Raw genomic sequence first — 12250 nt, 5'->3', positions numbered from 1 at the left:
TGACTTAGCAGCAGGTTATAGTCTCCAGGCCAACAAAGGGCGGGCAGAGATATGGAAGCAGCAGCCCTGTGACACGCAAAGTGGAGGAATGTGGGTGCGATAAACTCCAGCACTCTGACGAGAGAAGGTGCTCTGCTTTGGAAAGCGTGGCGAAAAAGGACATTGGGAACATGCATGCCGCTCAAAAGCTTTGAGAGAAATCACAGAAGTGATGAACTAAGCTATACTTTCTCGGAAAAGTTGTCAAAGAGACTAATCAGGATGACTGATTACTGAACCAGTAACCTTCATAATCGACACAGGAGCAGATGCTACAGTTATCAATCAAGGGACATTCAAAATGATGAAAATTAAATTTTGTCCTCCTGACACACGCTTCATAAGCCCAGCAGGTAACCTCAGATATATAGGTATGTTGCAGGCCACCACCAGCTACAAGGACAATCAGTAGTGTATGTGATAAGAGGGAAAGGCAACTACCTACTAGGCCGCCCTGAAACTGTGGAGATGGGTCTAGTGAAGCGGGTGGATGAGTTCAGTGGCATTTTTGGATCAAGTGGGCTGGCAGAGCCGGTGAGAATAATCCTACTAGAGGACGCCCGGCCATACACCGTGCAAACAGCCAGACGGATACCTTTGTTCCACTTGTTCCCCTGGTTAAGAAAGAACTGCAGCGCATGGAAAATGAGGGCATCATTGATGAAGGTCACTCGGCCAACAGAATGGTGCGCCACCGTGGTGCCGGTGCTCAAACCCAACAAGAGGGAGGTTTGTTGCTACGCAGGCATCAGGAGGCTGAACTGAGTGGTGAAACGGGAAAAGTACGTACTGCCCACTGTGGCGGAAATAATGCCAAGGCTTGCCGGGGTCAAAGATCACATCATTGGATGCAGCTAGCAGGTTCTACCAGATCTTCCTGCATGAGGACAGCAGGAGACTCACTACTTTTATAACCCCATTTGGGAGGTACGCCTTCCCATTTAGGATAACGAGTGCTCCTGAAATTTCCCAAAGGGAAATGGCTGAAACCTTGACAGGACTTGAAGCTACATGGATGATATACTAATACAGACAATCCACGACCAGCGCCTAGCAGAGGCACTGAAGTTCCTTGAAGCTGAAGGTCTCAAACTGAACAAAGCTACAAGCAAGTTCAAACAGAAACAGCCCTAACCAAAAAGTGTGCTATTAGTATACTTCTTTTAAACTTAAAATAAGAGAATATACTTTCAGTTTACTTTTTATGTACTTATCAGAGATATACTTAACAAAAGTATACATAAGTATACTTGGCTCATACTGAAAAGTATACAGAAAAGCCTAAGTATACTTGTCTCGTACTGACAAAGGTCGTCGACAAAGGTCCTGACCGGGTCACTCCAGAAGAGAATAGGAACAGTGAAGTGATCCGAGCTACAGAGACACAAAGGGACTCGCTCTGGCAGAGTGAGTAAAGCATCGGCTTCACTTCTCAGACTTGGAGGCTGCCCACTGGTGGTGACAGACATATGGCACTCCTGTAGTGCAGTCTTCATGGGCCCACAGAGTAAAGGTCTTACACTAACATTTGAACATAATAATAACAAAACTGAAGAAAATGTGCAAATGCGCACCGGATTCAACAATTGAGCATTGTGTGTGTGTGCCAAGTTAGTCACCCCCTTGTCACTCCTTCTCGTCCAAGACCAAAGCATACTGAAATTTAAAGAAAACATATAAATACAATTTTGCTTGGTGTAGGTTGTAACATTTTCTCACATGTTGTAACAACTAACCCAGACTCTTGTAGCTATGAACTAGCTTACCTTACAGCCAACAGCTAAAACATTAACAACTTGCGTGAAGAACAGATAAACACATAATAAACGTGATTTAAGTTTGGTGAATTTAACTACAACGCAGGCAGAGCTATCACAAAAATAAATGAAGTAAAAAAAAAAATTGCTTTCTTACCTCAAAATTTCCTTATAAACTTGTCTGTGTCTGCCACATGGAGCTACTTCCTCACATGAGGAATAAGGACTTAACCGAGCATGTGCAGAGTGAATCAGGTGATTTGTATCTTGTTCCTGAGTTGAGAAATTGTGAAAAGTGTCTCCCATTATGAGGAGATTGTCTGGTCCAGCTACATTATTGGTAATCTTCTCAGTAATTTTTTTTAAAGCTTGGACATCTGTCTATTTATAAGAAAATGAGTTGGACCTATAATCTCTCGAGAGGGAGGCTCTGAACAAACATCTATAAAAGGCAAGGAAAGTGTGTATTCATGTCATCAATATCAAAGAAGATGGTACATTTTTTAAAAATTTTATTAGTGCCTGGCATCCTGAATTAAGTTTCTGCTGGTGATGCATTATGCAAATTGTAAGGAGGGCTCTTCTGGTAATTGGGAGTGTAATTTGTAGTACAATAGACTGGTGCAGGAATGAGTCCTAAAACCCGGAAATGAGTTAACAATTTAGCACTTCTGGTTCCCTCATCTCAAAGTCAATAGTTTTTTGAATGGGTTTTTAGTTAGATACCTGAAATAAGGTCTTTGTAGATTTTAACGTTTTGTTCTACGATATAAAATACATCAATAGATATCCCTGTTGTGAATTTTGAAGCCTTTATGTGTCTTAAGAAAGGCGGTTGCTAACAAGTGGCTAAATGAGACTACTAAACGTCACCATGCCAACTCGTCCGCCTTTACAGCCTCGTTGTTTATACTCGCGTTCATGCGACCGTGGTGTAGTTCCTTTATAGCCCAACAACAGCTTTGTAGTTCTGGCGATTGCATTCACACTTCAAAAATTATAGAAGTAGTGTTCATTTGTGGAGATTATCTTGCTGAACAAAACATGTAAGTATCATAAACGTGTTTATTTTCTGCAATAATCCAAAACCCAATAAAAAACTCCCATTGGCCCATTAAATGGTTTAAAGATAGATCCTCTAAAACAAGTATCAAAGGCAGAAGAACAACACTTCATATTCATTTAGTATCATCATTTTATTGGCAGAATTCTCAGACATGGCCTCTTTATCATGTAAGCATGGCAGGACATTATTGACTATGTTAATTTTCTTTTAATCCAGCTATGCTGCTGGAGAGCATTTTGATAAGTTTCTGCAATCCACCTTCAGTGTTCATAATACTGTCAAAGAAGCTGTTGAACTCAGAGCTAGGGTCATTCATGAATTTGGTCAGATCAATGACCTCTGTTTCTTGGGAGGGAGACTCATCCGGGCAAAAACCTGTGAGGTAGACAATTGTGAATTAATTTAATTTAGACCAGGGTAGAGCTGAATTCATGAATGTGCAACCTTATCAACCATGGTACTGAACAGAATAAAAGCAGAGACCAAGAATAGAGGTTTAAGCGGTGATAAGTGACTTGTGTGTGACTATCCCACATATGCATTTGACTACTGACTATACTGTATTATGTGATATATGTGTATGTGTATATGTGCATATATATTGTTTCAGCTGCTGTACAAATGAAGGCACAGTTTCTTCTGACTATTAAAAGTGCAGGTACATTCTGTATTCACATATATGTTAAACATTTCATTATGATAAACTGAGCGTATTCACAACCTCGGGGGATTTAGTGTTGGAAAACAACCTAGCCGTGGCTTTTTGGCGTTGTAGCCAGATTATACGTGTGAAAGTTCATAGGCCTACCTTTTTCTGGGTCCAGGATAGCAGGTGCTGGTAAGTTCACACACTCTACCTGCTTGGTAAACTCTTGCAGCTCAGCAGCAGTCAGCTTATCTCTCCGGCCTACGAGACAGAACAAGAAGGAGCTATAGAGTAGTCTTCTACTGGGTTTATGGGTCGGTCAAGTAACTTCTGACATTCAAATACAAGAAGATGGACCACATTTTATTTATAATAAAGCAAATATAATGATTAAATCATATCATATATATATATATATATATATATATATATGATATATTTTATAAATAAAGATAATAATACTTTTATATAGTATAATGCACTGCTGTCCAACAGTGTTACAGAGCTTCTAGCATGGCTATAGACTTGCTTTCCCATTAAGAGTACCTTTGTGAATAGTCTGACTTAGAGCTGCAACAATTAATCAATTAATCAATTAGTTGTCAACTATTAAATTAATCAATCCTATTTTGATAATCAATGAATCATTTTGAGTAATTTTTTAAGAAAAAAAGTCTAAATTCTTTGTTTCCAGCTTCTTAAATGTGAATATTTTCTGGTTTCTTTACTCCTCTATGACAGTAAACTGAATATCTTTGAGTTGTGGACAAAACAAAACAACACTGATCGACATTTTTCATCATTTTCTGACATTTTATAGACCAAACAACTACTCGATTAATCGAGAAAATGATCTACAGATTAATCAACAATGAAAATAATCGTTGAAGTCAGTCTGACAGTAGAAGTAGTAGTCAGATCCCTTACTGTAAAAGTACCAATACATTAATGTAAAATAACTAAATCACAAGTAAAAGCCCTGCATTCAAAATCCTACTTAATTAAAAGTACAGAAGTATTATCAGTAAAATGTATTAAGAGCATCAAAAGTAGGAGTACATTACTCAAAAACATTAGCTTTTTTGGAAATATTGGATACTTTCACATCTTCGTGCTTCGACAGTTATTTAAATGAAAATGTTAGAAGTTTAAAGGGGAAATGTCTATTTGGTGGAACTGCTAACAACTCATAGACATCTGAAACATGACAGTTTGGCCCCAACTACACTGATCTCTTGTAAAGGGGTAAAGGGTCGAAAAGGTTGGGAATGACTGTTTTAGTCTTTAAGGCTATCATATGGTTTTAATGTCAAATCTTAATCTGAAATGTAACAGATGTCAGATTAATGTATTGGAGTAAAACGATTTACAGGTTTTTTGCATCAGTGGGATCGATACATCGATTTGCCAGGTATTTAATTCACTGGATACTGGAGACATCTGGTTGTTTCATCTAAACAATCTCAACTGAGTCCAGAAAACGTATTCTGTCACAATTAGGGCCGATTAATAGCATGATTGTCCATGATTAATCGCAATTAATAGCAATTAATCACACATTTTTTATCTGTTCAAAATGTACCTTAAAGGGAGATTTGTCAAGTATTTAATACTCTTATCAACATGGGAGTGGACAAATATGCTTGCTTTATGCAAATGTATGTATATATTTAGTATTAGAAATCAATTTACAACACAAAACAATGACAAATATTGTCCAGAAACCCTCACAGGTACTGCATTTAGCATAAACAAATATGCTCAAATCATAACATGGCAAACTCAAGCCGAACAGACAACAACAGTTATCAGTGTGTCAGTGTGCTGACTTGACTATGACTTGCCCCAAAACTGCATGTGATTATCATAAAGTGGGCATGTCTGTAAAGGGGAGATTCGTGGGTACCCATAGAACCCATTTTCATTCACTGATCTTGAGGTCAGAGGTCAAGGGACCCCTTTGAAAATGGCCATGACAGTTTTTCCTCGCCAAAATTTAGCACAAATTTGGAGCGTTATTTAACCTCCTTCATGACAAGCCAGGATGACATAGTTAGTACTAATGGATTTCATAGGTTTTCTAGTTTCATATGATGCCAGATGCTAGTGTGATCTTCACACTAGTTTTAAATCTAGCTGAGATCTAGACCTCCGATAGATCGATTGCGTTAATGCGTTAAAGAAATCAGCAGCTGCATTAAAACAAATTTGCGTTAACTTTGACAGCCCTAGTCACTATACATATTGATACTGTGATATAGAATTAAGGAGGCTTTAACCATATTGTCCACCCCCAGTCTGACGTTTAATACAGCGCGTAAACTCTCAGATATGCAAATCCATTTCAGTGTCATTGTGAACATATTGTGAATTCTTACTCATGAGCTGGATACCACGGTATGATCGTCCTCCAATGGTGTAATTTAAATAGTAAACAGTGCAGTCAGGACAGCTGGTAGTCAGTAGGACCCCAGAACCAATGACAGGTTTATCTGGGGACACAACACACATCAACATGTACACAAAGTGCTTTTGCAATGTTGGACACAAAGTCCAAATTTGTTTGTGAAGGTACAGGGTCAGTCAGACAGTTTGTACAGCGTGTTTCATCAATAATACTCACCCTTAGAGAGAGTGCTGTTCCCCACGGTCATCTTACTAGTGACAGTGAAGCAGCGGCCAAACCTTTCATAAGTAGACATTTTAAAAAGTGAAATTACACACTGAAATGTTTTTTAAATTTGGAAAGAACATCACTGGACACACACGAGACTAAAAGATTAAATTTAGGCTTGAAATTACATTTTTTGAGTCTGAAGAACAATGATGACATCACTTTCGTTAGCAGCAGCAGTGATTTTTGCCCTCGCGCTGTCCACTAACATCTTCGTCAGCAATTGGGATGCCGGGATGTTTGTGGCTTCTGCTATGTACGTCCACTTGCCCAGCAGCTGAAACAAACAGCGTCTCCCTCAGTTGCATGAGACAACAAATGGTTGTGTAATCTTTTTGAAAAATTAAAACACAAAAAGGATCCAACAAGCAGAAAGTGAGATTGTGAGAGACAAGTGTTTTACCTGCTCTCTTCCCGTGAACTCCAGAGGTTGGACCAGACGCTCACAGTCGATCACAGGAGCTGACTGTCCAACGGACAGAAGACTGAGCACAACCACAGCAGCATGAATAAACTTCATAATGTCTCGCCTCGTCCACAAAGATCCTCAATCTGTGTCTTTGCGTATTGCACTGATCGTAGCTTGAAACTGATTGTGTCTGCCGCAAGCTAAAACTACTGCATTTAAGTCCAGACGCCCATTCCAAGTGGAGTCACGGGTTGTTTACGGATGTGTTGCAATGTGGTCGAGAGGTGGATAAAGTTAAATATTTATTAACTAAATTAGGCCTCCAAAATTGGAAAAATTACAAAAGTGTTGATGTCTGATGCTTTTAGCCTACTCTAAAAGAAAGGCACAAGGTCACAGATCCCACCACTGAGGTGAAGGTTGCCATATCAACTGGTGTTGTGTGTGTGCGGTTGGCAGTGTTTCCTGATTTCCTGCTGTCAATGCAGCTACTAAATAGCTTAAAAGTCACACTATGTAACTCCTTCAACTCTTTGGTTTCCACATAGGTGCCGCCTCAACCTACAGCTGCCGCCTCTGCCAGCAACATGCAGCCGCCTCCGCCTGCAGATTCTGGCAGACAGCTGCAGCGCAAACCTCCATCTACAGCTTCTGCAGCAACCTACGGCCGTCGCCTCCACCTGCTTCCTCTGCACAGCAACCTGCAGCCGCCTCCTCCTGCAGATACTGTCAGATAGTCGGAACCTCCACCTCCATCTACAGCCTCTGCCAGCAACCTGAAGTTGTCTCCTCCACCTGCAGATTTTGGCAGACAGCTGCAACCCAAACCTCTACAGTCTTTTCCAGCAACCTGCACCGCCGCCTCTACCTGAAGATTCTGACAAAATGCTGCAACTCGAACCTCCACCTTGAAACTAGTGATTGAGACCATAAAATCATGTTTAATATGTTTACTGAGGTAATAAATCAAGTGAGAAGTAGGGTCATTTTCTCATAGACTTCAATACAATCAGACTTCTTTTTGCAACAAGAGGAGTCGCCCCCTGCTGGCTGTTAGAAAGAATGCAAGTATAAGGCACTTCAGCATCGGCTTCACTTCTCAGACTTGGAGGCTGCCCACTGGTTGTGACAGACATATGGCACTCCTGTAGTGCAGTCTTCATGGGCCCACAGAGTAAAGGTCTTACACTAACATTTGAACATAATAATAAAACTGAAGAAAATGTGCAAATGCGCACCGGATTCAACAATTGAGCATTGTGTGTGTGTGCCAAGTTAGTCACCCCCTTGTCACTCCTACGATATAAAATACATCAATAGATATCCCTGTTGTGAATTTTGAAGCCTTTATGTGTCTTAAAAAAGGCGGTTGCTAACAAGTGGCTAAATGAGACTACTAAACGTCACCATGCCAACTCGTCCGCCTTTACAGCCTCGTTGTTTATACTCGCGTTCATGCGACCGTGGTGTAGTTCCTTTATAGCCCAACAACAGCTTTGTAGTTCTGGCGATTGCATTCACACTTCAAAAATTATAGAAGTAGTGTTCATTTGTGGAGATTATCTTGCTGAACAAAACATGTAAGTATCATAAACGTGTTTATTTTCTGCAATAATCCAAAACCCAATAAAAAACTCCCATTGGCCCATTGTCAATTAAAATACTGAAAAATTAAATGGTTTAAAGATCTAAACAAGTATAAAAGGCAGAAGAACAACACTTCATATTCATTTAGTATCATCATTTTATTGGCAGAATTCTCAGACATGGCCTCTTTATCATGTAAGCATGGCAGGACATTATTGACTATGTTAATTTTCTTTTAATCCAGCTATGCTGCTGGAGAGCATTTTGATAAGTTTCTGCAATCCACCTTCAGTGTTCATAATACTGTCAAAGAAGCTGTTGAACTCAGAGCTAGGGTCATTCATGAATTTGGTCAGATCAATGACCTCTGTTTCTTGGGAGGGAGACTCATCCGGGCAAAAACCTGTGAGGTAGACAATTGTGAATTAATTTAATTTAGACCAGGGTAGAGCTGAATTCATGAATGTGCAACCTTATCAACCATGGTACTGAACAGAATAAAAGCAGAGACCAAGAATAGAGGTTTAAGCGGTGATAAGTGACTTGTGTGTGACTATCCCACATATGCATTTGACTACTGACTATACTGTATTATGTGATATATGTGTATGTGTATATGTGCATATATATTGTTTCAGCTGCTGTACAAATGAAGGCACAGTTTCTTCTGACTATTAAAAGTGCAGGTACATTCTGTATTCACATATATGTTAAACATTTCATTATGATAAACTGAGCGTATTCACAACCTCGGGGGATTTAGTGTTGGAAAACAACCTAGCCGTGGCTTTTTGGCGTTGTAGCCAGATTATACGTGTGAAAGTTCATAGGCCTACCTTTTTCTGGGTCCAGGATAGCAGGTGCTGGTAAGTTCACACACTCTACCTGCTTGGTAAACTCTTGCAGCTCAGCAGCAGTCAGCTTATCTCTCCGGCCTACGAGACAGAACAAGAAGGAGCTATAGAGTAGTCTTCTACTGGGCTTATGGGTCGGTCAAGTAACTTCTGACATTCAAATACAAGAAGATGGACCACATTTTATTTATAATAAAGCAAATATAATGATTAAATCATATCATATATATATATATATATATATATGATATATTTTATAAATAAAGATAATAATACTTTTATATAGTATAATGCACTGCTGTCCAACAGTGTTACAGAGCTTCTAGCATGGCTATAGACTTGCTTTCCCATTAAGAGTACCTTTGTGAATAGTCTGACTTAGAGCTGCAACAATTAATCAATTAATCAATTAGTTGTCAACTATTAAATTAATCAATCCTATTTTGATAATCAATGAATCATTTTGAGTAATTTTTTAAGAAAAAAAGTCTAAATTCTTTGTTTCCAGCTTCTTAAATGTGAATATTTTCTGGTTTCTTTACTCCTCTATGACAGTAAACTGAATATCTTTGAGTTGTGGACAAAACAAAACAACACTGATCGACATTTTTCATCATTTTCTGACATTTTATAGACCAAACAACTACTCGATTAATCGAGAAAATGATCTACAGATTAATCAACAATGAAAATAATCGTTGAAGTCAGTCTGACAGTAGAAGTAGTAGTCAGATCCCTTACTGTAAAAGTACCAATACATTAATGTAAAATAACTAAATCACAAGTAAAAGCCCTGCATTCAAAATCCTACTTAATTAAAAGTACAGAAGTATTATCAGTAAAATGTATTAAGAGCATCAAAAGTAGGAGTACATTACTCAAAAACATTAGCTTTTTTGGAAATATTGGATACTTTCACATCTTCGTGCTTCGACAGTTATTTAAATGAAAATGTTAGAAGTTTAAAGGGGAAATGTCTATTTGGTGGAACTGCTAACAACTCATAGACATCTGAAACATGACAGTTTGGCCCCAACTACACTGATCTCTTGTAAAGGGGTAAAGGGTCGAAAAGGTTGGGAATGACTGTTTTAGTCTTTAAGGCTATCATATGGTTTTAATGTCAAATCTTAATCTGAAATGTAACAGATGTCAGATTAATGTATTGGAGTAAAACGATTTACAGGTTTTTTGCATCAGTGGGATCGATACATCGATTTGCCAGGTATTTAATTCACTGGATACTGGAGACATCTGGTTGTTTCATCTAAACAATCTCAACTGAGTCCAGAAAACGTATTCTGTCACAATTAGGGCCGATTAATAGCATGATTGTCCATGATTAATCGCAATTAATAGCAATTAATCACACATTTTTTATCTGTTCAAAATGTACCTTAAAGTGATATTTGTCAAGTATTTAATACTCTTATCAACATGGGAGTGGACAAATATGCTTGCTTTATGCAAATGTATGTATATATTTAGTATTAGAAATCAATTTACAACACAAAACAATGACAAATATTGTCCAGAAACCCTCACAGGTACTGCATTTAGCATAAACAAATATGCTCAAATCATAACATGGCAAACTCAAGCCGAACAGACAACAACAGTTATCAGTGTGTCAGTGTGCTGACTTGACTATGACTTGCCCCAAAACTGCATGTGATTATCATAAAGTGGGCATGTCTGTAAAGGGGAGATTCGTGGGTACCCATAGAACCCATTTTCATTCACTGATCTTGAGGTCAGAGGTCAAGGGACCCCTTTGAAAATGGCCATGACAGTTTTTCCTCGCCAAAATTTAGCACAAATTTGGAGCGTTATTTAACCTCCTTCATGACAAGCCAGGATGACATAGTTAGTACTAATGGATTTCATAGGTTTTCTAGTTTCATATGATGCCAGATGCTAGTGTGATCTTCACACTAGTTTTAAATCTAGCTGAGATCTAGACCTCCGATAGATCGATTGCGTTAATGCGTTAAAGAAATCAGCAGCTGCATTAAAACAAATTTGCGTTAACTTTGACAGCCCTAGTCACTATACATATTGATACTGTGATATAGAATTAAGGAGGCTTTAACCATATTGTCCACCCCCAGTCTGACGTTTAATACAGCGCGTAAACTCTCAGATATGCAAATCCATTTCAGTGTCATTGTGAACATATTGTGAATTCTTACTCATGAGCTGGATACCACGGTATGATCGTCCTCCAATGGTGTAATTTAAATAGTAAACAGTGCAGTCAGGACAGCTGGTAGTCAGTAGGACCCCAGAACCAATGACAGGTTTATCTGGGGACACAACACACATCAACATGTACACAAAGTGCTTTTGCAATGTTGGACACAAAGTCCAAATTTGTTTGTGAAGGTACAGGGTCAGTCAGACTGTTTGTACAGCGTGTTTCATCAATAATACTCACCCTTAGAGAGAGTGCTGTTCCCCACGGTCATCTTACTAGTGACAGTGAAGCAGCGGCCAAACCTTTCATAAGTAGACATTTTAAAAAGTGAAATTACACACTGAAATGTTTTTTAAATTTGGAAAGAACATCACTGGACACACACGAGACTAAAAGATTAAATTTAGGCTTGAAATTACATTTTTTGAGTCTGAAGAACAATGATGACATCACTTTCGTTAGCAGCAGCAGTGATTTTTGCCCTCGCGCTGTCCACTAACATCTTCGTCAGCAATTGGGATGCCGGGATGTTTGTGGCTTCTGCTATGTACGTCCACTTGCCCAGCAGCTGAAACAAACAGCGTCTCCCTCAGTTGCATGAGACAACAAATGGTTGTGTAATCTTTTTGAAAAATTAAAACACAAAAAGGATCCAACAAGCAGAAAGTGAGATTGTGAGAGACAAGTGTTTTACCTGCTCTCTTCCCGTGAACTCCAGAGGTTGGACCAGACGCTCACAGTCGATCACAGGAGCTGACTGTCCAACGGACAGAAGACTGAGCACAACCACAGCAGCATGAATAAACTTCATAATGTCTCGCCTCGTCCACAAAGATCCTCAATCTGTGTCTTTGCGTATTGCACTGATCGTAGCTTGAAACTGATTGTGTCTGCCGCAAGCTAAAACTACTGCATTTAAGTCCAGACGCCCATTCCAAGTGGAGTCACGGGTTGTTTACAGATGTGTTGCAATGTGGTTGAGAGGTGGATAAAGTTAAATATTTATTAACTAAATTAGGCC

The 12250-nt window shown here is 39.0% G+C and overlaps 2 protein-coding genes across 2 annotated transcripts; both read right to left on the bottom strand.

The window, feature by feature from the left end:
• Window positions 1-2973: 2973 nt before the first annotated feature.
• LOC141764761 (uncharacterized) lies at window positions 2974-6826 on the bottom strand. Its single transcript, XM_074630270.1, has 6 exons — window positions 6586-6826; window positions 6311-6459; window positions 6132-6193; window positions 5887-6000; window positions 3671-3769; window positions 2974-3237 (listed from the first exon to the last, which is right to left on the bottom strand). Exons 1-6 carry the CDS (start codon window positions 6700-6702, stop codon window positions 3059-3061), a joined length of 720 nt encoding a protein of 239 aa, XP_074486371.1. The 5' UTR covers window positions 6703-6826; the 3' UTR covers window positions 2974-3058.
• A 1491-nt stretch (window positions 6827-8317) lies between these two features.
• On the bottom strand, window positions 8318-12164 carry LOC141764760 (uncharacterized). Its single transcript, XM_074630269.1, has 6 exons — window positions 11924-12164; window positions 11649-11797; window positions 11470-11531; window positions 11225-11338; window positions 9015-9113; window positions 8318-8581 (listed from the first exon to the last, which is right to left on the bottom strand). The coding sequence occupies exons 1-6, from the start codon at window positions 12038-12040 to the stop codon at window positions 8403-8405; spliced, it is 720 nt and encodes a 239-aa protein (XP_074486370.1). The 5' UTR covers window positions 12041-12164; the 3' UTR covers window positions 8318-8402.
• Between the last annotated feature and the right edge of the window lie 86 nt (window positions 12165-12250).

The sequence above is a fragment of the Sebastes fasciatus genome, chromosome 3 (genome assembly GCF_043250625.1).
Source record: "Sebastes fasciatus isolate fSebFas1 chromosome 3, fSebFas1.pri, whole genome shotgun sequence".
Lineage (NCBI taxonomy): Eukaryota > Metazoa > Chordata > Actinopteri > Perciformes > Sebastidae > Sebastes > Sebastes fasciatus.
Note: the sequence above shows the minus strand (reverse complement) of the source record. Positions and strands in the feature narration are given on the sequence as shown.